The sequence below is a fragment of the Jaculus jaculus genome, chromosome 1 (genome assembly GCF_020740685.1).
Source record: "Jaculus jaculus isolate mJacJac1 chromosome 1, mJacJac1.mat.Y.cur, whole genome shotgun sequence".
NCBI classification, from domain to species: Eukaryota; Metazoa; Chordata; class Mammalia; order Rodentia; family Dipodidae; genus Jaculus; species Jaculus jaculus.
In genome coordinates, this window is record NC_059102.1 from 317,007,725 (window position 1) to 317,035,317 (window position 27,593).

The 27,593-nt window shown below is 39.0% G+C and overlaps 1 protein-coding gene across 1 annotated transcript; it reads right to left on the minus strand.

Annotated features, from left to right (window-relative positions):
* Positions 1-23,728: 23,728 nt before the first annotated feature.
* LOC101604723 (olfactory receptor 10J1-like) lies at positions 23,729-24,658 on the minus strand. Its single transcript, XM_012951854.1, has one exon. The coding sequence runs from the start codon at positions 24,656-24,658 to the stop codon at positions 23,729-23,731; it is 930 nt and encodes a 309-aa protein (XP_012807308.1).
* Positions 24,659-27,593: the final 2,935 nt, after the last annotated feature.

A 27,593-nucleotide genomic window follows, 5' to 3' on the forward strand; every position in this document is an offset into this window, starting at 1 on the left:
GTCTCCTGGCTTCCAGCCATGCGGTTCCATTTTACATGTCAGCTGCATATGGTGTCTTCAGCAATAGGGTCTTACCACTAACCTTTGGTGGGTCATCAAGTACTCTGATAGAAATCTATCATTCTTTTAGGAAACCTTGTAGATTTCTCTGATCAAAAGCTCATTGTGGGTTATAGCCCCATGCTGGTACTGGGAATTACAGGTCAGTGCCCACTAAGAAAATGAGGAAAAACATAACTAATATACAAGAGTTAGAAAGGAGAGTGATAGAGAGGAAGAGGGAGAGGGAGGGAAGGAAGATGTAGAAGATTTAGGTTAGATTTGAGCATACCCTCTCCCTTATCTTGTAATTCAGGTGTTTCCTGTAAGGGCCTGGTGAAGGTTCAGCCATTTGGTCTGCCTTTTAGGAAGTAGAATTTTTTAAATTTAATTTTAATTTTTTAAAATTAGCTTTCTATTCAGCAAATACTGGCAGTTTGGTAATATTATTAGGCTCATCCATGACCTACCATTGTCTCCTCCTTGTTGAGGTATATGAGTCATGCCTTGTACCAAATCAGAGAGCCTGAGCCTCAGAGGCCCCCAACACCTCATCACTAAAGCAGACCAAAAATGAACCCAAAATGGCTCAGGGATATGTTGCAGAAGAGGGGGCAGAAGGAATGTCAGAGCCACATGTTGGGTCAGGAAGTAGAATTTTATGGTACAATTGCCGTTTGGGTCTAGATTAGTGTTTCTCACCCCTTTGATGCCCTCCCCTTCCTCCCCATCCATCCTAGTGTGTAGTCCATGAGATGCTTGCTGGGTATGTAAAGTATCTTGGATAGATTCAGGTTAGGTGCTTTAGATGAGTAAGACTATGTGGCGATTTTTTTTTTTTTTTTCCTGTGATTGGGTAAGTTCACTGAGAATGATCTGTTCCAGGTTCAACCATTTTTCCTCAAATTTCTTTGTATCATTTTTTTCTTACTGCTGTATAGAATTCCATTGTGTAGATATACCACTTCTTAGTTATCCATTCTTCTAGTGATGGACATCTGGATTGATTCCAGCTCTTAGCTATTACGAATTGGGTGGCTAAAAACATGGTTGAGTAAATCTCTCTGGCTTGTGGTTTGAAGGTTTTAGGGTAGATGCCCAGTAAGGGAATAACTGGGTCTGTTTGTATCTCTATAGTCAGCTTTTTCAGGAGTCTCCATATTGCTTTCCAAAGTGGTTGTACCATCCTGCATTCCCACCAACAGTGAATGAGTGTCCCTGCTTCTCCACATCCTCACCAGCATTTATTTTCATTTGACCTTTTGATGTTGGCTATCCTTATTGGGGTAAGGTGGAATCTCATAGTTGTTTTAATTTGCATTTCTCTGATGATTAGGGATGAAGAACATTTTTTTAAGTGTGTGTTTGCCATTTGTATCTCTTCCTCTGTGAATTGGCTGTTTAACTCTGTGCCCCATTTTGTGAGTGGGGTATTTGTCATCTTATTGTTTAGACTTTTGAGTTCTTTGTAAATTCTAGAGATAAGGCCTCTATCAGTTGGATAACCTGAAAATATTTTCTCCCATTCTGTGGGTATTCTATTGCCTTTGCTTATTATATGCTTGACTGTAAAGAAACTCTTCAGCTTCATATGATCCCAATGGTTGAGTGACTATTTAAGAACTTGAGCCACTGGGGTTTTATTCAGGAAGTCTTTTTCCATTCCTATATCATGGAAAGTACTTCCTAAATTTTCTTCCAGTAGTTTTTGAGTTTCTGGTCTTATGTTGAGGTCTTTGATCCATTTGGATTTGAGTGTTGTACATGGTAAAATGTGTGGATCAAGTTTTAGTTTCCTGCATGTGGTTATCCAGTTTGTCCAGCACCATTTGTTGAAGATGCTATCTTTTTTCCAGTCTATATTGTTTGGGCCTTTGTCGAATATCAAGTAGCTATAGTTGCTTGGCCCAAAATCCGGGTCCTCAAGTCTATTCCATTGGTCTATACTCATGTTTTTATGCCAGTACCATGCTGTTTTTATTACTATGGCTTTGTAATATAGCTTTATATTGGGTATGGTGATGCCACCAGAGGTATTTCTTTTGCTGAGGATATGTTTGGATATGCGAGGCCTTCTCCCTTTCCATATGAAATTTGAGATCCTTTTTTCTATCTCTGTGAAGAACACTGTAGGGATTTTAATTGGAATTGCATTAAATCTATATTTTGCCTTTGGTAGGATTGTCATGTTCACAATGTAAATTCTGCCTATCCAGGAGCATGGGAGGTCTTTCCATCTTTTCAAGTCCTCCTCAATTTCTTTTTTGAGAGTTTTTATATTTTCGTTGTATAGATCTTTTACTTCCTTGGTTAACGTTATTCCAAGGTATTTTTTTTTTGTTGTTGTTGCTATTGAAAATGGGACTATGTCCTTTATTTCTTTTTTTGTGTCTTTGTCAGTTGCATACAGAAATGCTACCGATTTTTGTGCATTGGTTTTGTATCCTGCTACTTTGCTATAGGAGTTAATCACCTTCAGGAGTTTTGGGATGGAGTCTCTCAGGTCTCTTACATATACAATCATGTCATCAGAGAATAGAACTAACTTAACTTCTTCCTTTCCAAATTGTATCCCTTTTATTTCCTTCTCCTGCCTTATTGCTTGGGCTAGGACTTCCAGTACTATATTGAAAAGCAGAGGTAAGAGAGGACAACCCTGTCTTGTTCCTGATCTTAATGGGAATTCCTCCAGTCTCTCTCCATTAATTATTATTTGGGCCTTCAGAGATTTGTATATTGCCTTTATTATGTTAAGATATGTACCAACCATCCTGATTCTCTCCAATGTTTTGATCATCAAGCAATGTTGTATCTTGTGAAAGGCCTTTTATACATCTATTGAAATGATCATGTGGTTTTTATGTTTAACCTTGTTTATGTGGTATATTACATTGACAGAATTCCCTATGTTGAACCACCCTTGTGTTCCTGGGATGAATCCCATTTGGTCAAGGTGGATAATGCTTTTGATTTGTTGTTGGATTCAGTTTGCAAAGATTTTGTTCAGGATCTTTGCATTTAAGTTCATTAGGGAAATAGGCTGGTAGTTTTCTTTTCTTGTGGCATCTCTGCCTGCTTTTGGAATTAGGAATTTGGAATTTTGGAATTCATGCTAGCTTCATAAAAGGAGTTGGGTAGTTTTCCCTGTTCTTCAATTGTGTGGCACAGTTTAAGGAAGATTGGTTTGAGTTCTTCCAAGAAGGTTTGATAGAATTCAGCTGAGAAGCCATCTAGTCCTGAACTCTTCTTTTGGGGGAGGTTTTATTACTTTTACAATCTCCATGAGTGTGATGGGTTCATTGAGGTGATTAATCTGCTCTGAGTTTAGCTTTTATAGATGGTATACATCCAGGAATTTATCCATCTCCTCCACATTATCCAGTTTTGTGGAGTAGAGGTTTTTGAAATAAGTCCTGATGATTCACCCAATTTCACTTATGTCTGTTGTGATCTCTCCTTTTTCATTTTGAATTTTGTTAATTTGAAGCTTCTTCTTTTTTTGCTCAATCAAATTGGTCAGGGGTTTGTCGATTTTGTTTATTTTTTCAAAGAACCAGCTCTTTGTTTTGTTAATTGTCTTAATTGTTTCCTTGGTTTCCAATTCATTAATTTTTGCTCTGATTTTAATTATTTCTTTCCTTCTGGAGCTCTTTGGGTTGGATTTTTCATGTTTTTCCAGTGCCTTTAGGTGGATGGTTAGGTTATTGATTTGGGATCTTTCTGTCTTTTTTATGAAGGCATTGAGTGCTATGAATTTTCCTGGAGGACCACCTTCATTGTGTCCCATAAGTTTTGGTATGATGTGTTCTCATTGTCATTCAATTCCAGGAATTTTGCAATTTTATTTTTTATTTTATCCACTATCCATTTATTGTTTAAAAGTATGCTCTTCAGGTTCCAGGTGCCCTTGGGATTCTTGGTGGGCCTTTTGTTGTTGATTTCTAGCAATATAACATTGTGATCTGATATCATACAGGGAATTGTGTCAAGTTTTCTAAATATGTGGAGGCAGTCTTTGTGACCCAGCATATGGTCCATTTTAGAGAATGTTCCATGGGCTGCTGAGAAGAATGTGTAGTCTGTGGATTTGAGGTGTAAAGTTCTGTAGATGTCCATTAGGTCTAAGTGATCAATGGTTTTGTTGAGCTCTTTTACTTCCCTGTTGAGTTGCTGTTTGGATGATCTCTCTATTACTGATAATGGTGTATTGAAGTCCCCAGCTATGATGGTGTTGGTGGTTATTTCTGTCTTATTGTCAAGTATGTTTTGTTTTATGAACTATGGTGCCCCTGTGTTTGGTGCATACAGATTTATGATTGTAATATCCTCTTGATGGATTGTTCCTTTGATAAGTAGGAAGTATCCTTCTTTGTCTTTTTTGATTGCTTTTGGTTTGAAGTCTATTTTATCTGATATTAATATAGCCACACCTGCTTGTTTCTTATTCCCATTTGCTTGGAGTATTCTTTTCTACCCTTTCACCCTGAGGAGGTGTCTGTCTTTAGTGGTGAGGTGGGTTTCTTGAAGGCAACAGATTGAAGGGTCTAATTTTTTGATCCATCCTGTTAACTTGTGTCTCTTAATGGGTGAATTAAGGCCATTAATATTTAGGGTAATGACTGTGAGATTTGATTTGGTCCCTGCCATATTGTGATGGTAGGTGTGTGTTTGGTGTTTCCATGGGCTTTGACATTTTTTGTGCCTACTCTGGCTTTGGTTGCTGTGATCTGCTTCTTGTAGGCATTTGAGTTTGGTTATTTGTTTCTTCTCTGTGGAGAGTTTCCTGACATACTCTCTGTAGGTTTGGTTTTGTGTTCATATAACTATAAAGCTTAGTTTTGTCATGGAAAGTTTTTCTTTCACCATCTATTATGAGGGATACTTTTGCTGGGTAGAGTAATTTGGGTTGGAAGCCATAGGTTCTTAGACTTTGTAGTGTTTCATTCCAGGCCCTTCTAGCTTTCAGGGTTTCCACTGAGAAGTCTGAAGTAATTCTGATGGGGTTACCTTTGAAAGTGCTGTGCTGTTTTTCCTTAGCTGCTTTTAGGATTTTCTCTTTGGTGTGAATGTTTAGAGTCTTAATGATAATATGTCTTGGAGAGTTTCTCCTTTGGTCCAGTCTGTTTGGAGTTCTGTTGGCTTCTTTTATCTTGATGGGCCTTTCTTTTAAGAGACTGGGGAAGTTTTCTTCAATTATTTTGTTATATAAGTTCTCCATGACTTTGGTCTGAAATTCTCCTCCTTCTGGTATTCCAATGATTCTGATATTAGGACGTTTAAGTGTATCCCACAATTCCCTCATTTTCTGTTCACAGGAACTTTTCAACTTACTGAAATTTTTGAACTCTTGAACTGTTTCTTGTCTTCCAGATCAGAGTTTCTATCCTCCACTTCACTAACTCTATTCTTGAGAGCCTCTAGAGAGTTTTGGACTTGTTCAATTAAGTTTTCATTTTCCACTACTTTTCTATGTATCATTTCCATTGCTCTGTCAAGCTCTCTTTTCACATCACTTTCTGATTTTCTTGATGATTCTTGGAATTCATCCTTGCATTTCTTTATGATGTCTTCATTTAGTATGGCCAGCTGATTTTTAAGGTCCTCTTTTTTTCTCTCTCCCTCAATCTATTAACTCTCTTTGAACTCCTTCTAATCTCTTATCAATTTATTCTATCTTAGTGATGGTAGTGTCCACATAATCGTCGGTCCTTTGTTGCTTTCCTACAAGTTCTAACCATGGCCCCACCTCCTAAGAGCTTCATAAACTACTCAAATAGTGCCTTTAAGTGGAAATTAAGTATGATGTTTAATCACAAACACATGCGGCTGTGGGGCACATTTTACCTTTAAACCACTACATCGATCAAGCTGGAAAATATTGTAAGTCAAGTAATCCAGGCTCAGGAATATAGACACTGCATATTCTCTTTCATATGTAGATCTTACCTTAAATTTTTTACATTTGTATGTATGTTGAAGTAAGAGACACTAGAGGCCAGGAAGCTGGAGAGGAGCAATGACTGGTGTTTGGGGGATGGTTCAAAGAGTAGGGATCGGTAGATATGTAAATAGAGGGGTGGCATATTGGGGGTGGAAAGGCTAAAGTGAGATCATGGGAAGGGAATGGAAAAGAGAAGGTGAGGGAATTGTTGACCAAAACTAAATATATTGTGAAAAAAATTCTGCTTCTTTCATAGCCAATTAAAAATGTAATTATGATTAAAAAAGATTTTGGACAATACTCCCTAGGGAGGTGGTCAGTGATGCTTTCTGAAGGCATAAATTGTTGCAGGAAAATCCCATTACCAGGATTAATAGGGATTGGAACATACTCAGTGAGTTGTTGGTCAGGGAGGCTGCTAAGGTTTCCCCAAACAATACAGGCTATTACCAAGGCTCTCTGTTGCCCATCAGAACTATATGGTAACAATCAGAACTATATGGTAACATGCATCAGTTTCAGAATGTGAATAATCATATTGCAGCAGAGCTAGAAGCCTCTGTCTTGGTGGCTGGCTGTAATAGAAAGTATTACATGGGCTGCTTTTGAGAAAAGTCAGCAGTCTTAACCAGTGGCTGATCTACCTTGCTTGCTACACAAATGACAAACCAGGCAAGATATACCTGCTGGTGCAATAGTGGCATGCCCTGGTGGAAGTAACCAACTGCTCTTTTGATTGGATGTGAGGCCTATTCCACTGGAAGGAACTCATGTCTGGTAGGGATAAGCCAAGTCCAAAATCTAGGGTCTGAGAAGGTCATAGACCTCAGTGGGTCAGCTACTACTGTTGTTTGACTAAATACATACGTGCTTCATCACATCAGTTGAGAAGTGAGTGAGATCATTATTTTTTTTTTCAACTACTGATATCAACTATGGAGAGAAAAAAAAACATGGAAAATTTTCTTAATTATAGCTTGCTTTAAGCATACTACAGTACATAGCTAGGAAATGAACTTTAAGGAAAAAAAAAAAGGTTTATTTTTACATTTATCTCTAAGCAGTTGATGATCATATTGTTTTCCTCCTTTCACATGCCAAATTGGCATACCGGTACACATTTAGATTACCTTCTGTTCTATGAACTTATTTTGACTGTATTTGTGTTAATTTTATTTATTTTTAATTAATACACAGTGGTGATATCTATCTTGTTATCTGCTAGGTTAAGAAGCCCATTGTGATTTTCTCTAAAGTAGCCCCATCTATTTTAGTACATCATGTTCCATTAAGCACACAAAAGCATATCAACTGCAGTATGCTTAACAAATATAACATATGCTGACATTATGGAAGAACTCACTCATTCTCTTAAGGAAGAAATGTACACTTCTGAACCAATTTCAAAGTTTGTTAGCATCCATGCCGCATCTCACTGTGGATTTTGTTGACATTACAGTGGGTTTGTACATTATTTGGGGCAGAGTTGGTATCTTTTGTGTGTTTGAGTCTGCTCATCAGTGACTCTGACTCATACAAGTCTTTCCCCTCATATCTGGGTTAATTCCTCGATATTTCATGATATTTTGGTGCTATTGTAAATGGTATTGCTTTTATAAATTCCCTCTTAGGTCATTCATTTCTAGTGTGTAGAATTGCAACCAACTTCTGTCTGTTGGCTCTGTGATCCTGCCACTTGACTGCATTCACATATTTGTTTCAGCAGTGCTCTGTGGAAATTTTAGGATTGTCTACTCATGAGATAATATCACCTGGAAGTTGAGATAATTTATTTTTCTTCTTCTAGTTTTTTTTTTAAAAAATTTTAATTTATTAGTTTTCTTTTCAGCAAATACAGGCAGTTTGGTACCATTGTTTAGGTTCATCCATGACCTACCCCCTCCCAATGGCCCCTCCTTATTGATATAAATGGGTCATGCACTATGGAGTTAGCCCACAGTTATTGGTACGATAAATCTCTCTGTATATCATGACCCAACATGTGATTCTGACATTCTTTCCACCCCCTCTTCCACAAAATTTCCCTGAGCCATGTTGGGTTCATTTTTGGTCTGCTTCAGTGCTGAGGTGTTAAGGGCCTCTGAAGCTCTGGCTCTCTGATTTAGTAGGAGTTGATTTTTCTCTGTGTTGGTTTCCTTCCCCCTTGTGCTGGTATCTGGTTCATCAGGAAAACAGCACCCTTGCTTGTTTTGCCAATTTTCCTTAGTTTCAGTCAGGCCCCTTTTGAGGTATGATGGGGAAGCTCTTTCCTTAGGATCTGCATTTATCTGAAAAAGAGAAGCAGATTCTCCAATGGAGAGTAAGTTAGCACCAGGACAAATGAGATAGCACTTACTTTTTTGATAGAGAATTTAATAGGTGTAGGCCCTCTTGTAGCCCATGATTGATGGTAGCTTGATATTGGAGAGTGGGCTTATGTTTGGATATGGTTCTGACTTGTTTCCCAGCTCCAGCTATGGGTCCCGTACCACTGAGGGGATTCTATTTTCGGTTTTACTTCTTATTGGCAAGTTTTATACTTGTAGATAATGTGTTGTGATAATAAACCCCTCCCATTACCTTCTCCTGACCACTTTCCCCATCCTCCTCCCACTTAACCACTTCTTAAAAACAAATTCCTTTTCTACTTTGATGTCTTTTTTACCCCTTGTGTGTTGGTGTGACCCATTCAGTGGCAGCATGGGTACTGGTAAGGCATTATTTACTAGTTCATGTGGATCCTGCCAGTGACTTACACCACTGCAGCAAATGTCTCTCATTCTCCCAGTTGCCATTAACTGCCTATAACCCACGTATATTTTATTATATACACCTGTCTATCTATCTATCTATCTATCTATCTATCTATCTATCTATCTATCTATCTATCATATATCTAATCTAATCTATCTAATCTATCAATATATCTATTTAACATATTATCTATCTACATATCATCTATAATTATCATCTTTTATCTATTATCTCATTTCTTTTGCCCAGTTGCTCTGATTATGTCTTCCAGTTCTATGTTCAATGGCAAAGGTAAAAACACGCATCTTTACCTTATTCTCGATAATAGAAGTAAAGTTTTCATTCTTTTACCATTGATATTTGCTGTGAAGTTTCTATTATATTGAGATAGTATCCTATTTATAGTTTGTGCCTCTCTCCTCTAGCTTGTTCTTCTCTTCCCTCATCTAGCACTCGTTCAGCTTTTTATTACATTTGCTCTATCCCCCCCTAAGGATTCATCTTCTCTTCTCATGAGCCCCTTCCTAGTTTCGTGATCTACACACATACACACACACAATTTTAAATCCAGGTTTACCTATAAGAAAACATGGAAATTTTCTTTTAAATCAGATATGTTTTGCTTAGTATGATTTCCACTTGCACCTACTTCCCTGCAAATGTCATGATTTATTTACTATGGCTAAACAGAAATCCATTACTCATATGTACATATATGTTTTCTTTAACCATTCATCTGTTTGTGACCACCTAGACTGCTTTCATTTCCTGGACTTTGTGAATAGCTCAAATGTACAAATATTCTGATGGCATGTTGACTTAGAATTCTATGGGTATATGCCCAAGTATGGCATAGCTAGATCATATGGAAGTTCTAATTTGAGTTTTGTTAGGAGCCTCCATGCTCATTTACATAGTTTCACAGGTCTATTTTTATATCAGTAGCGAATAAGGGCTCCTTTTCTTCACATCTTCACTAGCATTTCTTGTCATTTATTTTCTTGAAGATAGTCACTCTGACTGTCCATTGTTACTATGTGGTGGTTGGATGGCCTTTATATCTTTTGATAATTTTGTGTAGATTTCTGCTTTAAACATTTTAGAATAGCTATGCCAGCTCATTTTTGGTTTCTTATCCTTGATAGATCATTTTCTGTCTTTTTTGATGTGTGTGTGTTTGTGTGTGTATGTGTGTGTATGCATGTTCATGTGTGTGAGTATGGGTGTGCCATGGCATGCATGTGAAGATGGGAAAAAAAAAAAACCAACAACACTTTTGGGTGTTGATACTGGCCTTCCTCCTGATGTGAGCCAGACAGAGTCTTTCATTGTTTGCTAGTCTGTCTGTTCACCAGGCAACCTGTATCATGAGCTTTTGGGCAGATTCTCTTGCCTCTGTGTCCCTTCTCACAATAGACATGGAGGGATTATAAATATTAGCTACAGTGTCTGGTTTTATGTGGGTTCTGGGGGTCCAAAGTCAGCACTGATCTTTGAATGGTAAACACCTTATCATAACACTGAGCCCTCTCCCCAGTCCTGTCTCCCATCTTTGAACTCTCAGTGTGTGGTCAACATCACCAGAAAAAATGTGTTTCTTAGAGACAACAGATAGTGGGTCTAGATGTTTAATGTAGCCATCCTGTCTGTATTTCTTTATTGGCAAATTGAGATCATTTAGATTTATGATTATTATTGAGAGATCTCTATTAATTCCTACAATTTATCAGTTATTTTTATAGTTGGTCAGATTAGTGTTTATTTTTGTACTTTCTCCCACTTGAATATTAAGCACTTGCTAATTTATTGTGTTGGACATGATGGATTCCTTCCTAACTCTCCTTTGCCTTTCATTTTCTTTACTTCCTCCTTGAACCTTCGTTATCTTCCTCCCTCCCTCCCTCCTACCCTCCCTTCCTTCCTGCCTGCCCTCTTTCCTCCCTCTCTCCCTCCCTCCCTTCCTCTATTCTTCCCTTTCTCCCATCTTCCCTCTTACTTTCTCCCTCCTTCCCTCCCTCCCTTCTTTCCTTCTTCCTCCCTCTCTCCTTCTCCCCATTCCTTCCTTTTTTCCTTCATTCCTTCTGGCCTGAAACTTACTATGTTGCCCAGGCTGGCCTTGAACACATGGCAATCTTCCAGCTTCTATCTTCTAAGGGCTGGGATGTTAATACAGTTGTTCATAGCACTCATGTGGTGGTTTGATTCAGATGGTCCCATAAACTTAGATCTTCTGAATGCTTGGTTACCCAGCTGATGGCAATTGGAAATTAAAGCCCCCTGAAGGCAGTGTATTGTTGGGGCAAGGCTTATGGATGTTATATCCAGTTTCTTCTTGCCAGTGTTTGGCAGACTCTCCTGTTGCTATTGTCCACTTTATGTTGACCAGGGGTGATGTCCACCCTCTGCTCATGCCATTGTTTTCCCCTGCCATCATGAAGCTTCCCCTCAAGCCTGTAAGCCAAAACAAACCTCTTTTTCCCAGAAGCTGCTCTTGGTTGGGTGATTTCTACCAGCAATGTGAACCTGACTGCAACAACTTATAATTCTTTTTATTTCTGTAAAATCAATGTAATTTCTCTACTTTTCTTTCTTATTTTAGTTACTTGAATCTTAGCCCTGTTTTAATAAATATGTTTAAGTAAAAGTATATAAACTTGTCAATTTTTAGTTTTGGTTGATTTTGCCTGCTTTTCATTTCTCTGTTTCATTTTTCTCTTTCCTAATATTTATTATTTACTTACTCTACTAGTTTTGGGTTTGGGTTGTTCTAGTCCCTTAAGTGGTGAAGCTAGACTTATGGTTGAAATTTTTTTAATAAAAATATTTGTAGGCATGAAATTTCCTCTACTCATGCATTTTGATATGTTATATTTCCATTTTCAATCATGCCCATGTAATTTTTAGTTTACATTGTTTTTTTTTTTCCTTTGGCCCATTGATCATTTTAAAATGTGTTCTTTAGTTTCCACGAGTAAATTAGAAATTTTCCATTTTATATCTGTTATTTCTAACTTCTACCCATTGTGGTTAAAAGAGATATTTTGTATAATACCAGTGTTTTACAACATATTGAGATGTAACTTATGGCTTAGCATATGATCTGATCTAGAAAATGCCCTATTTACACTTGAGAAAAATTTGTGCTGCTGCTGCTGCTGCTGATGTTGGACAGAATGTCTTGTGCATATCTTCTAAATTCAGTTGGCTTATTGTTCTGTTCACAGAATCTATTTATTGCTTTCTGTCTACTTATTCAATCCATTACTAAGAACAGAATATTTAACTCTATAATTTACATATATCCATTTCATCTTCACAGTTCTTCAGGTTTTCCTTCAAGTATGTAATGACATATTTTGGGTGCTCAATTTCTTGTTTTTTTAAATGTGTAGCCCAGGGCTGGCCTTGAACTCCTGATCCTCCTGCCTCTGCCTCTTCAGCAACATCCTACCGGCGTGTGCCACCACAACTGGCTCAATTTCTTATAATTGTTTGGGTTCTTACTGCATTGAATCTATTGATAATATATACACATTTCTTTTTAAATATTTCATTTATTTATTGTTTATTTATTTGAGGTGGGGGGAGAGAGAGAGTGAAATGGTGAATGGGCGTGCCAGGGCCTCTAGTTAACTGCAAATGAGCTCCAGATGCGTGTGCTGCCTTGTGCATCTGGCTAATATGGGTCCTGGGGAATCGAACCAGGGTCTTTAGGCTTCACAGGCAAACACCTTAACTGCTAAGCCATTTCCCCACTCCTACACATTTCTTTTGTTAATACGCATTCTATTAATCTCATTTTTTTTAAAAAAATAATTTTTTATTTGCAAGCAGATAGAGAGACATATAGAAGAGAGACAGACAGAAAGAGAATGGGCATGCCAGGCCCTCTAGCCACTGCAAATGAACTCCAAACACATGTGCCCCTTGTGCATCTGGCTTACGTGGGTCCTGAGGAATTGCACTGAAGTCCTTTGGCTTTGCAGGAAAATGTCTTAACCACTGAGCCATCTCTTCAGCCACTACTAATCTCACTTTTTTAGTTCGAAAGAGATCCCAATCATTGAGTGTTTAGCTAATTCCCTGGACCACTGTGGTTTTATTCAGAAAATCTTTTCCTATGTCTATATCTCGGAGTGTTATCCTTGCAGTTTCTTCTAGTTGTCTTATAGTTTCAGATCTTATATAGATTCTTGGATTCATCTGGAGTCGGTTTTGGTTCTGGGTGAGAGAAGAAGGCTACATTTACTTCTCCCCATGTGGTTATCTAGTTTTTCTAGCACCATTTGTTGAACATGCTCTCTTCTTGGCCACTTTGTGAAAGATCAGGTGGCTGTAGTTACTAGAACGTATACCTATATCTTCTATTCTATTCCATCGACTTAGGTCTTTTTTTTTTTTTGCCAGCAACATGTTATTTTTTTTTCTTTTTGGTGTTTTGAGTAGGGTCTCACTGTAACCCAGGCTGACCTGAAATTCACTATGTAGTCTCAGGGTGGCCTAAAACTCACGGCAATCTGCCAACCTCTGCCTCCCGGGTGCTGGGATTAAAGGTGGGCACTTCCACATGCGGCTAACATGCTGTTTTTATTACCATGACTTTATAGTATATCTTTTTTTAAATTTTTTTGTTTATTTTTACTTATTTGAAAGCGATGGACAGAGAGAGAGAAAGAGAAGGAAAGAGAGAGAGAGAATGGGAGTGCCAGGGCCTTCGGACACTGCAAATGAACTTCACATGCGTGCGCCCCCTTGTGCATCTGGCTAACATGGGTCCTGGATAATCGAGCTTCGAACTGGATCCTTAGGCTTCACAGGCAAGTGCTTAACTACTAAGCCATCTCTCCAGCCTATAGTATATCTTAAAATCAGGTATGGTGATAGCACCCACACTATTATTATTTTTGAGGACATTTTTGGCTATCCAAGGCCTTTTGTGCTTCCAAGTGAATTTATTTATTTATTTATTTTTGTATTGAGGAAATCCCAACAGACTGACCAATGCAAGAGAGTTGAGAGCAACAGCAAGAGAGAGAGAGAGAGAGAGAGAGAGAGAAGAATTGGCACAGCCTCAGCCACTGTAATCAAACTCCAGCCTTTGTGCCACCTTGTACACATGTGAGACCTGCAATTGCTTCCCTTTTATTTATTTCTGGCTTACATGGGACCTGGAGAGTCGAACATGGGTCCTTAGGCTTTGCAGGCAAACACCTTAACTGCTAAGCCATCTTTCCAGCACCCCCCATGTGAATTTTGGTACTATTTTTTTCAATTTCTGTGAATTTCTGTGTTATAATTTTGGTTGGAATTGCATTAATATGTATATTGCTTTTGTTAGGATGACCATTTTCATGATACGAATTCTTTCTAGCCATGGGCATAGGAGGTGTTTCCATGTTCTCATGTCTTCCTCAGTTGCTTCCTTTTTGTTTTCTTTTAAATATTTTATTTATTTATTTGACAGACAGAGAAAGAGACAGAGTGAGAGAATGAGAATGATTACATCAGGACCTCTAGCCACAGCAAACAAATTGCAAATGCATGTACCACCTTATGCATCTGGCTTACCTGGGCACTGGGGAATTGATCCTGGGTCCTTAGGCTTTGTAGACAAGTGCTTTAACTGCTAAGCCATCTCTCCAGCCCTTCTTTTGTGTTTTAATGTTCCATTGTGAAGGTTTTTCACTTCCTTGGTTAGAGAATATTCCAAGGTAAATTTTTTTTTTTTTTTGTGGTTATGGTAAATGGGACTGTTTCTCTCATTTCTTTCTCTGTATGTTTGTCAGTGTATACAAAGACTACTGGTTTTTTGTGTGCTGATTGTTAAATATTGCCACTTTGCTGAAAGTTTATCACCTTTAGGAGTTTCTTTTTGGCAGGATCTTTAGGTTCACTTAAATAGAGCATCATATCATCTGCAAATAAGGCTAATTTGACTTCTTCCTTTCCAATTTATATCTGTTTTATTTACTTCTCTTGCCTTATTTCTCAAACTAAGACTTCAAATACTATGTTACATATTAGTCATGAGAGTGGATGCCCCTGTCTTGGTCTAGACCTTAGTAAGAATACTTCAAGTTTTTCTCCATTTCGCATGATATGGGATTTAGGTGTAGCTCTTATTATGCTTAGGTATGATCCCTCTGTGACTAGTCTCTCCCAGTGTTTTAATCACTCAGGGATGCTGTATTTTGTCAAAGGCCTTTTCTGTATCTAGTGACTATTTCTTGGTACGACTTCTGATTTGATCCACTGGGCATGAATCTAATAGTGTAATAGTGTGAAAAACTCTGGAGAACAAGTTCCCTTCCTTCCATTGGCTACCTTTTGTTATTTTTATTGCTATAGATTCTGTGTTGAATGAAGATCAGCCTCAGGATGTAATGGTAAAGATTTTTCAGGTGTCTTCTAAGCCTACAGATTATATATATAGATACTATATGCACTATTACTGTTGAATACCTGGGACTTCTATGGTTAGTTCCAAAAAAAAAAAAAAAAAAAACAACAAAGAATATTTACCTTTTAATCATTATGGAAATTGTGTCAGCTGGAGGGTGATGGTCTTGCAACAGCACAAGGAAGGCACAGCAGCACCGTTCACTTCTTCACATGTCTTTGATAAAGAGTAGCAACCTGTTCACAACACAGATGATACGTGGAGGTCACCATGGGCCCTGTAAGCCATGAAAATTGTTTAAGGAAAATGAGCACAGCTGTCATCCAGGTGGCTGTTGAAGGGAATAGTTAGCTGTTACTGTGTAGAGAGCTGTTACTGATGGGATTTGACTACAACTCATAGCCTAGGCTTCCCGCAGGAAGTTTCAAGCCTCTACAGACCTGAAGTCTTGAAGCCGAGTTCTGAGATGTTTACACCAGGGAGATTCTGCTAGTGCAGTTGTTTTCTGGGTGAGGAGGTAGGTTCATCTTTCCTTCACAATGTCTTTGTGGATACATTTTCATTTATAAGATCACTTTTTTCATGTTTTAGAACTCGTTTTTTTAAAATTTTTTATTTATTTATTTGAGAGTGACAGATACAGAGAGAAAGACAGATAGAGGGAGAGAGAGAGAGAGAATGGGCGCGCCAGGGCTTCTAGCCTCTGCAAACGAACTCCAGATGCGTGCGCCCCCTTGTGCATCTGGCTAACGTGGGACCTAGGGAACCGAGCCTCGAACCAGGGTCCTTAGGCTTCACAGGCAAGCGCTTAACCACTAAGCCATCTCTCCAGCCCAGAACTTGGTTTTTGTATAGGATTGTCTTTAATTTCACTGATGCTGTCATGACCTCCTTCCAACAATGTTGAATACATATCCTCCGAGAGACTTCACTGCATGTCCTGCTCTGCATATGACTCTTCTATGTTCCTTTGTTATTTTTTGTTGTTGTTGTTTTTATGCTGATGTCTCTTTTCATGTTAGTGTTTTTCTTCAAATGTTTGGTGATTCTTGTCAGTCTATTTATATTCACAAATGATGCTCTTTGGGCACTCTGTGTGTATGTATATTTGTGGTGGGGTGGGAATAGAGGGTCTTCAACTACCAATGTACTAGAGTTAGTTTTATGAGGGTAATCTCTTTTTGTTGTTTAATACAAGACTTTGAAGCATCTAGATATATAAGTTGTTGCACTTGAAATGCTGAATTTTCTGGGGGAAAATCCTTCAATTTCCTGATTGAGAGCTGTAAACATTATTGTGTGTATGGCTCTGCCTTTCTACCCCGTTTCAAAATTCTAGCACAAGTCAGGCCCCACTTTATCTCAGGACATTTTTTCAAAAAACAACCCTCCACCCTTCTACTATGGTGGTGCTGAGGTTTGCATACTGTCATTATCTCTTAAAGATTTTCAAACAATTCTATTTGGTTAGACAAATTGTATATGCTGTTGTTCAGAGATACTTAATACTATCCTCTATGAATTACTTCTGGTATTTTGGGTGGTAAAATGACGTCTTGGTTTTTTTCTTCCATCTCGAACTTAAATCCTAATTTTCTTCTTTTTTAAGTCACACAGGAGTCAATAACAACTCACAGAAGTAATGAAATAATATACAGATTACTAAATTTTGGTGAGTTCTTATCTCTTACCATTTTCTATTATCTTTTGTTATTGAGATGAATCTGTTTTCCTTTTAAATGCAAACAGTAGGGTTTGTGTGGAAAGAGACAAGTAATGGTGTATCTAACCTGTGCTCTATCAGCCTCAGATTATATTTAACATAATTTCTGAAGCTTTTGTCTTAAATAATGATTTTTATTAATGAAGATGTATGCCTTTATTGAATGCGAGGTTTAGTTTAATTTTCTGACAGTAATTACTTCTATTAACAGTTAATGATTAGTATGGCTGGGAAGATGGCTTAGTGGATAAATCACTTGCTGTGAACGCATGAGTTCTGGAGTTCAGATCCCCAGGTGGGAAGGGCAGCCTGCCTGTAATCCCATTGCTTCAGGAGGTGGAGACAGGGGAGTCCTGGAGCAAGTTGGCCAGCTTTGGGTCCAAGTGAAAGATCTTGTCTCAGTAAATACAATGGATTGCCATTGAGGAAGACACCCAATGTCAGTCTCTGGCTTCTCCATGCATGTGCACACAAATGCCTGTACACACACACCACACCACAAAAACACATGCAAAACTAATACAAAAAAAAAAAAATCTCAGTAATGATTAATGCACTTTTGGCACACATCTAATCTGTAGTTGCTTTCTTTTACATTTGCATCCTGGTTTTACCCTCATTGATCTTTGTTATGGACAGACCCAGAGCCCCTGACAAAACTCTTGATTAGAAGCCACCAATCTGGTGAACTTCTTTGGAACTATTTGTGAAGGGGGGAGGCTTTTTTATTCTGGCTCAGTATCTACTGTTGATTTCATCTGAATTTGGATTTTTTCTGACTTCTCTACACCTCAGAAAATGAAGTTATTTTTGTGTTGCTCACCCAACCTTTTATTGACCCAGACCTTTGAGATTCCTTATCCTATCAATTTGATTGAACTTCTTTGAATGTTTATTTTACTCTTAATATATGTGGTTTGCTAAGGATTTACTTCTTGTTTTCAGCACTAGCTGTAAAACTACCTCAAAAAGTCTTTCCTGTCACTTGTACGGTTTGATATTAGTTGGCTTCAAGACTGTGGAGAAGCACCTATCCTGAATCTACCCAAGATACCTTACACACCCAGCAAGCATCTCATGGACTAGACTCTAGGAGGGATGGAGAGGGAGGGGAGGGCATCGAAGGGGTGGGAAACACTAATCTAGGCCCAAATGGCAATGGTACCATAAAATTCTACTTCCTAAAAGGCAGACCAAACGGCTGAACCTTCACCAGGCCCTTACAGGAAACACCTGAACCACAAGACACTGGAGAGGATAGGATCAAGTCTAACCTAAATCCTCTACACTTCCCTCCCTCCCTCTCCCTCTCCCCCCTGTCTCTCTCCTCTATAACTCCTATATATTAGTTACCTTTTTTCCTCATTTTCTTAGGAGGCACTGACCTGTAACTCCCAGTACCAGCATGGGGCGATCACCCACAATGAGCTTTTGATCAGAGAAACCAACAAGGTTTTCTAAAAGAATGACAGACTTCTGTCAGAGTACTTGATGACCCACCAAAGGTTAGTGGTAAGACCCTATTGCTGAAGACACCATATGCAGCTGACATGTAAAATGGAACAGCATGGCTGAAAGCCAGGAGAGAGTCAGTCCCCAGACAGTCAGTGTGTCTAGTGCCAGAAGGTGCTACATGGGTGACTGGGGGAAATGGCCAATATCTGTCCAAGCAACTCATGGTCCAACCTACTTAGCAGCAAATAACCTGTTGTGATGTCCACACAAGTGCAATAGTGGCACACAGCCATGGTGGGGAACTAGCTGCTCTTGATTTGGATAACTGATCCCCTCAGTGGCATGAGACCCATAGCTGGAGCTGGGAAACAAGTCACTAGCCCACTCTCCCATATCAAGCTACCATCAATCATGGGCTACAAGAGGGCATACACCTATTAAACTCTCTATAAAAAAAGTAATGGTTATCTCATTTGTCCTGGTGCTAACTTACTCTCCGTTGGAGGATCTGCTTCTCTTTTTCAGATGGACACAGATCCTAAGGAAAGAGCCACCCCATCATACCTCAAAAGGGCCCCGGCTGAAACTAAGGAAAATTGGCGAAACAAGCAAGGGTGCTGTTTTCCTGATGAACCGGATAGCAGCACAAGGGGGAAGGAGACCAACACAGAGAAAAATCAACTCCTACGAAATCAAGAGCCAGAGCCCCAGAGGCCCCCAACACCTCAGTACTGAAGCAGACCAAAAATGAACCCAACATGGCTCAGGGAAATTTTGTGGAAGAGGGGGCGAAAAGAATGTCAGAGTCACATGTTGGGTCATGATATACAGAGACATTTATCATACCAATAATTGTGGGCTAACTCCACAATGCATGACCCATTTACCTCAACAAGGAGGGGCCAATGGTGAGGGGGTAGGTCACAGATGAGCCTAATAATGGTACCAAACTGCCTGTACTTGCAGAATAGAATACTAAAAAAATTTAAAAAAAAAAGACTGTGGAGAAGAAAACAACCTTATGTTCTTAATGTGTGACATAGAAGATTTAAAAGCAAAATTCTATTTATTCATATGATTTTCTGAAATTTTCCACAGTGCACTGTTTTTGCAGTCAGAAAGATACTATATAATATACCACTGTTTCAGAATAAAGTACTTTTTTGGGAGAGTGGTAGTCTGGGATGCTTTCCTTTCATTTCAGCCAACTCTGATTCCCTCGTGCAGATAGCATTCTTCTGTGGAATTCCCGTCTCCTATGCTGTCCCTGGAGTTCCAGTGACTTCACCAATCATACATTCAAACTTCATTTACTTTGGTATTTACATGAAATTTATTTCATTATAGTTTTGGGCCTGTTAATAGTTTTTCTGAATCATTTTGGTCATCCCTGAATTTGTAGAAAATGATAAATTGGATTTATAATATTTGAGTATGTATTTTCAAATTCCATCTGTGACTGGTTAGTTCAAATTTAGTTATTTATAATATATATTTTTATAAGAGTAAGATTCAAGAATAATGTATGGTAATTATTAGAGTTGGTTATTTTCTAGGAAAATTTCAAAATCTTTAATAGTTAAATAATACTTCATGTAAATATTTAAAAAGATTTTGTACATATTTAAGAAAAACCTTATATTCATGTAAGACCAAAAATTATGTAAAAAATAGTAAAATTTAAAATTTGCAATATTGAACAACTTTGTAAGCTCTGAGTTAAGTTTTCATTCCTTAATTACAGGTAAGCCATGAATCTGCTCATTGTTTATAGATGGATTTACAGCCCGCATCTCATTTTACTTTCCAAATAATATAGTGTAATATCTTGGATAAATTATTTTAATAAACATATAACAAAGAATATGAAAAAATGAGTGTTAAATAATAATAAACCATTTCTCCTAAGATATTTTGCTTGTCCATCAACAGTTATGTCTAAATGTTTCTATTCTAAAATAAAAGGTATTTAAGTGTGATTAGTAAAGGCTTACTAAAAAAAATTATATTTTTAACTCAAATTTTATTTCAGTATCTCACAAATACAGTCATTGACTTTGGCATTAACTTCAGTTGAGGATAGATTTTAACTCTTAATCTAGGGTATTTAGTGAAAACATACTTTTATGCATGGGCATGGTTGAGATAAAATGCATAGAAGAGAACAGCATAGACTGGGGAAAAATGCATGCAACTAGACTGCTTGAAAGAGACTCAGCACTCTTATGGGAATGTTGTGCCTCAGTTTGTGATCATGTGTACCCTCATGCACACAGAATGGAAACAAACATGCCAAATTAAGTTATACATACCTTTATTGGAGTCATGATAAACATCTGAAATTTACCGAACTAGATTTAGGAAAAGTGTTCATGTGCAGCAGGAGGAGAGACATTTACTACTAAAATTCCTATCAAATGGATGGGATTAAAAGTTTTGCTGATATTCTTTTGTAAGGGACTTATTATATATGATACTCACAGACTTAATGAAAGGTTGAATAATAATCAGAACTGGAGAGATCATGGGAAGAAGGTATGAGTCCAAACAAATAGTAAGATAGTATAAAATAGTCAGGAATTAGAGAGGTAATAACAACATATGTTAGCCGATAACAATAAGGATAATAATTATTATTTTTTTTAAATTTTATTTATTTGAGAGCGACAGACACAGAGAGAAAGACAGATAGAGGGAGAGAGAGAGAATGGGCGCGCCAGGGCTTCCAGCCTCTGCAAACAAACTCCAGACGTGTGCACCGCCTTGTGCATCTGGCTAACGTGGGTTCTGGGGAACCGAGCCTCAAACCGGGGTCCTTAGGCTTCACAGGCAAGTGCTTAACCGCTAAGCCATCTCTCCAGCCCAATAATAATTATTATTATTAATAATAGATCATGATTTATCTCATTACTTCGTTCAGTTATAGTAGTGCTTACCATGCAAAATCTCAATGGAAAAAAAAGAGCACAGATTACTACCTCATTTTGTAAATAACAAAAGATTCAGGTCATGAGAAATATAGCTATTTTCTTACTCTATGACAAAAATTATTTATCAATGTTTTATCATTTCCCAAGGATTTTTGCATTTATCTTTTCCTATGTTTAGTGAGAAAATTTAGATATAAGTTTTATAGATGAGGATACTTGAGTATAGAGAAATTAAACAATTCATAAAGATAATGTCCCTCAAACAAGACAGGCTTCTGTCAAAGTACTTGATTACCCACCTGAGATAAAAAGTAAGATCCTATTGCTGAATACACTATAGGCTGCCAACACAGAACACAAAGTGACCTGGCTGGAATCCAGAAGAGAGGCAATCTCCAGTTAGCGTGTACTGAAAAGCATTACATGAGCTACTGGGGAAAAGGGGCCAACGGTAGTGTAAGCTCGCAGAGGTCTAAGCAACTCAGAAGCAACCAGCCTGACAAGAAGTATACACCAGTGCAATGGTGGCACACAGACTTGATGGGCAACCGTTAGCTTTCTGATTGGCAAAATGATCTTCAATGGAAAGGATTCCATGGCTGGAACTGAGAACCAGGTCAGTTCCTATGGAGACAAAGATTGTGCTCTCCAGTGACAAACTCTCATTAGTCTTTGGTGAAAAGAGGAGCTACATCCATCAATAAATGAATAAATAACACTTATTCCATTTAACCTATGCTGACTTCACTGTCCTTTGGAGAATCTGTTTTTCCTTTTTAGAAGGTAGTGAGACCCAAGGAGAAAAAGTACCCCTCACATGTCAGTCAAGGCCTGGGTGAAACCACAAAGGAAGTGGGGAGAGGAGCAAGAGCGCTGCTTCCACGGTGAGCCTGACAAGCAGTGCCAGGGTGAAGGAGACAGATGCTGAGGACACTCAACACATACCACAGCAGAATCCAGAGGCTCCTAAGAACTCATCACTACAGTAAACTTAAAATGCACCCACTATGGCTCAGGGAGTTTTGTGGAAGTGGGGAAATAAAGACTGTAAGAGCTACAGGTTGGGATATTATACTCAGAGGCATTACCCTCTCCCCCGCCCCCCGGTAATTGACTAGTGCTCCTGGGAAGACCACATCACGTGGTACAAGTGAAACAACCAGTGGGAGGAACTCACCCTCTACCTAAGATTCCTCCTAATCACACATTACATACCGTTCATCTCACTTTCATCTGAAGAGATTATGGGCAGTGTTCTCTGAGGTCATATGTGAATGTATGTGTTTAAGGGAATGATTTCTTATTTGGTAACATTAGAGCATTCCCAAACAGGTTGGTGTTTCAAAAACCAGCAGAAGACCCTCATTAAGTAGGCAGTGACAGCAATAATGAGGACTGTCTATGAGGTGACAAACAGTCATAGAAGGTCATGAGAATGTGATCTGAAAAGCAACCACATGTCACTAGGCATTGTTGAACTATGGGCCGTGTGGAGGTGGATGACAGACTATGGGGGACAGGGTGGCTGAATGTGAGGTTTACACTGAAAGGTGACATTTGAATTAAGATTCCAGAAGACCTTAAGAGTCAGGGTCAATGATTTGATGAGTTTTTTTTTTTTTTTTTTTTTTGTAAGTGAGTTAACAGATGGCTATATTCTCCTTACCCATTGAATGCCCCCAAGTGTTCTGCTTTGCTCATCTTTGCCCTAGATTCCCTCTTCTGTGCCCATTAGGTAGTAGCTGCCATCTGTTCTATAAGGCTCACCAAAAGACAATCTCAGTGTATTTTGTCTGAGCCCAGATATTCACATATAATATCACCAAAATTATATGTGAAGTTATGTATTGTTTAATATAAAATCAGGGCTTATACAACTATTGTTGCCACCTCTTTCTCAAACTAGATCACCAAGGGCTTTTGGCCACTTTCTAAAAATGTTTTCTCCCATATAATTTTGATAACAATACCCATTTCTAAGTTCTACAACCTGGAATGGGAAAATCCCCAGCTCACAGGGGGCTGCATTTTCTACACGCTGACCCATGGCACGCCTTGTATCTGCAATGTCACAGACGCAAAGGACTTGACTTGTCCATGAAGCATAGGTGTTTAGCCTATGCAGCTCCAAATGGGTAAGAGGAAATTCCATGTTCCCCTTGAAAGAAAAAACAAACAGTATTGCAGAATGTTTTTAGAACCTTTAGCTCTGCCTCCAAGCAGCCTCCTCTTCTTAATTCTGTGTGGCCATCCAGACTGGTTTCATCCCAGGCTTCCTGGATGGCCCATGCACCTCTCCACAACAGCAAGTGCTTAGTCTGTGTTCTCCTTTGAGATGGCTGGATTATTGTATACATTTCTCTCTCTTCCTGTCATCCAAGCACTGCTTAATAGGATCAAATGCCTTAACAGTGACTGTGGGCACTGCTCCATTTCTTCCTGTCTAGACAATTCTGGAGGGCTCTATTTGAAATGGACCCATCCTGTCAGGAAAGTTTCCTGCCCATGGCCCTGCACAGAGCATCCTTCACCTCTTTGTTCCTCAGGGTGTACACCACGGGGTTTAGGAGGGGTGTGATGACCGTGTAGGTCACAGAGATCAGCTGGTCCTCATCCCTGGTGTTCTCAGATTTGGGTTTGAGGTAGGCAATGGAGGCGCAGCCATAGTGAACGAAGACCACTGTGATATGAGAAGCACAGGTGGCAAAAGCCTTCCTCCTGCCCTCAGCAGAGGCAATCTTGAGGATGGTAGAGATGATGAGGATGTAGGAGATGAAGACCAGTCCCATGGGAATCAAGATCACCAGCACACTGATGACCAAAGTCAGGATCTCATTGGCAGTAGTGTCGATGCAAGAAAGCTTCATCACAGGGCGGATATCACAGAAGAAGTGGGCCACCAGGGAGGTACAGAAGGGCAGCCTGAACACGGCGGACACCTGGGTCATTGCTACTATTAAGCCAATGCTGAAAGCCCCCCACACTAGCTGGAGGCACACCCTCTTACTCATGATAACCGAGTACCTCAAGGGGTTGCAAATGGCCACGTAGCGATCATACCCCATGGCCGTGAGCAGGAAGCAGTTATTGATGGCCAGAGTTATGAAGAAAAACATCTGCGTGGCACACCCTGCCAAGGAAATGGGCTCACCCAGGCCTAGAAGGCTGAAGAGCATCCTTGGAATTATGACGAGCGTGTACAAGGTCTCTGATGCCGACAGTATGCTGAGGAAGAAGTACATGGGTGTGTGGAGGTGACGATCAAGGCTAATGATGGTCACAATGATGACATTGCCAGCAAGGGTAACAATGTACAGTGCAAGGAACACGACAAAGAGTGTGAGCTGGTGCTCACGGAAGTTGGAGAAACCCTGGAAGACGAACTCACTCACCAACGTGTAATTCCATCTCTTCATTAAATTGTATGTGGTATCTAAGAAAGAAGAAAAGCATGGAAAGGTCCTGGACCAATGATTTTGTCAAATTGTATGCGGGTGAATTTTCATGTTTAATATACCGCAGGTTTCTGCTGTTTGTATTTATATTCACATTCACATTCATTTCTTTGAGGACTAGAGACTGGAGAAGTGTTCTCAGGAGAAAGTAGATGGCTCTCAGTCAGATGTTATAAACTCATTTCCTTCTCTCATGTGCTGTCTTATCTTGGGAAAATATTGAATGTCTATCTCTAAGACCAGTTCTTCATCTTTATAGGGACGTGATGATGATAAGATAAAAGCATTGTTGATATAAACAATTATACTGCTAATTTTAACATATTAAATTATAATTTAAAAAATATGGAATACATTGCAGGGTCATGTTGGACCCCAGGTGCTGTGGCTATCTACTCATTCCCAAGTATCTAGGGGTCAGCTGGAACTTTTGCCACTATGACTGACACACTTTTTTTTTTTTAAATCTGGTAATGCTGTTCCTCTTAACTCTGCCCTGCATTCCCCTTACAGACAACTTCTTTTTCAAAATCAAAGGAAAAAAAAAAAAAAAACATGCTCTCCATAAAATCTTTTTCTTTATACCTCTCCACTTCTACCGACCTCTCTTTGCATATGTAGGTAGCATGTAGGATATTTGACTACATTTTTCTTTTTGCATCATAAGCACAGTAAAGTGTAGTTGTAATTACAAAATATATTCAAATACAATATGTAATTTCATTACCACCCATTAGGACAGGAAGGGCAAGATTAGTATTTGTTTTCAGAGGAGGACTGAGGTCCTCCTTGTTTAAAGAATTGACCATGAATACACCATTGCCAAAGGATTAAATGGAGACTCAAATCCATGTCTTCTGACTCCTTGTGACTATGCCTCATACTGTTCAAAACTGCCTTGTACAAGTGTTCCATCACCACTGTCCCCATCCCAGCTACACAGGGGTTATGAATTCTCATCCTTTATGACTATGGTATAGCTGCTGCAATGTAGGATATGAATATCTGCTTGAAGAACATTACAGGTCATTGCTCTATCATGGAATTTTCCTATTAGGAAGCAGAAAGGCAGAGTGCCACAGTGAAATTCCCTTCAAAGAACAGAAGATACAGTTTTTTAACCTCTGACTCATTTTTCCTCATGCCTATGCTATGACAGCAGAAAACAACTAAATAACTGGGTTACATATCTTTATAGCAGCAGAAGGAAGCATAGCATTATTAAATGTAATTGGAAAATATACTGGTAGTGCACCTTTTCCAGTAGCTCTTACCCTCTCAATTACTAACCAACATATAATTATGTAAGAGGTTAGTCTTAAAAGGATAAATGCAGTAGTAGAAGGATGGAGCTACTCCCGATGGACATTTTGCTGGAAGGAAACAGATGAGCAGCATAATTTATTAGTGGGTAAATTTCAAAGGTAAGCTTTTTCTAGTGCTTTTAAAATTATATTTAATTTACCCATTTTTCATAAACACTCCACCTTTTATAATGGAAGTCTGCACAGAGGTATCTATAAGCCATCAGTGTATAGTTGTGCTTTTCCTCCGCAGAGCATGATATGATTTGAAAGGAAATCATATGGGCTTGCAACAAAATCAGTTTTGTCAAATGTCACAGAAGATTTCTTGATAGGAAAAGTTGTTTGGCTCTGGTGTGTGTGGCATGATAAGTCACAAACAAACATGCTTTAGGAAGCTTTGTGAACAGTGTCTCTGTGGACTACAAACTGTCTGCAGCCAATGGTATAGACAAAGCGCATGGCTGGCAAGTGACAGAGTCACGTTGTTTATCACAGTATGAGTTCTTCATTCTGGGCAGTGTTCACTCATGGGCATAACAGGATAGCTGATCTTTGAGAGTAAAAAAAGAGGTAAGAAAAAGCAAATATTCATAGACATCTAGCTGTATCTGTGTCAGCTTAATACATTTGAATCTTCTACAACAATAACATCTGTGTTTTCTTTCTCATAAGGCAGCTTCTTTACCACTATGTCTCAACCAAACCTTACTTACTTCTCTCTCTCAGAAACTGTGGCTCAACAGGAAAGTAAGAGTAGAGGTCAGAGAAGTGGCCCATAGATCACACACATCCACATTCCTGGTCATGAAGAGAAGTCATTCCATCCGCCATAGAACCAGCCCAGGGATGGAGGTAGAAGGAGGGTTGCAAAGGGTTCTCTGGGTGTGAGATGTTCCCTCTCTCTAGAGGAGGTTTTGATGCCAAGGAAAGATTCTCTAAGGAGCAGCACCCAGAGTTTCTGGGTACTAGATACGAAGCACCTTGAGAGTCACCCTGGGATTGGGAGGCATTACAAACCCTGTGCCAAGGGACCTCGTTACGTGCGGGCCCATCCATCAGATTACATTGGCCTGTGCTCTGGGAACCGTGAAACTATTTTCATTGCCCATAGAAACAACAGTAGCTTATTTCTCAGGCTTTATTTTTTAAATAAATATTCTATTTTTATTCAGCTGAACCGTAGAAAACCATGGTTACAGAACCCATGTGCTTTAGCTAAGAATTCTTGGATTCCAGGACACTGTGCCTTTCTCCCTGTAGTCAAGATCCCTGCCCAGTGATGGGAGTTTTCTTCTAAAATGAAATAGTCAATTCTGACTTATTTATTTATTGTCTTGTGGTAATAAGAAGTAGGTGACCAAAACTAAAATGCTAGCATTACTTCTGGAGAAAGCCAGGAGATCACTGGGTGTCTAAACATATTGACTCCTATGTCAACCTCAGGGACCATGAGACACCTGGCTTAATATATACTGAACTGTGTGAGCCTGGTCTGGAATTGTACCATACTGGCTTCCCTGCCACTAATTGAGGTGCTTTGTTCTCCTAGAGGGAACTTTATCCTGATTTCTCTTTAATACCTGTCTCTT

Excerpts from the sequence above, each read along its gene's own strand:
- LOC101604723 (XM_012951854.1), bottom strand. The coding sequence starts at position 24,658 with ATGAAGAGATGGAATTACACGTTGGTGAGTGAGTTCGTCTTCCAGGGT.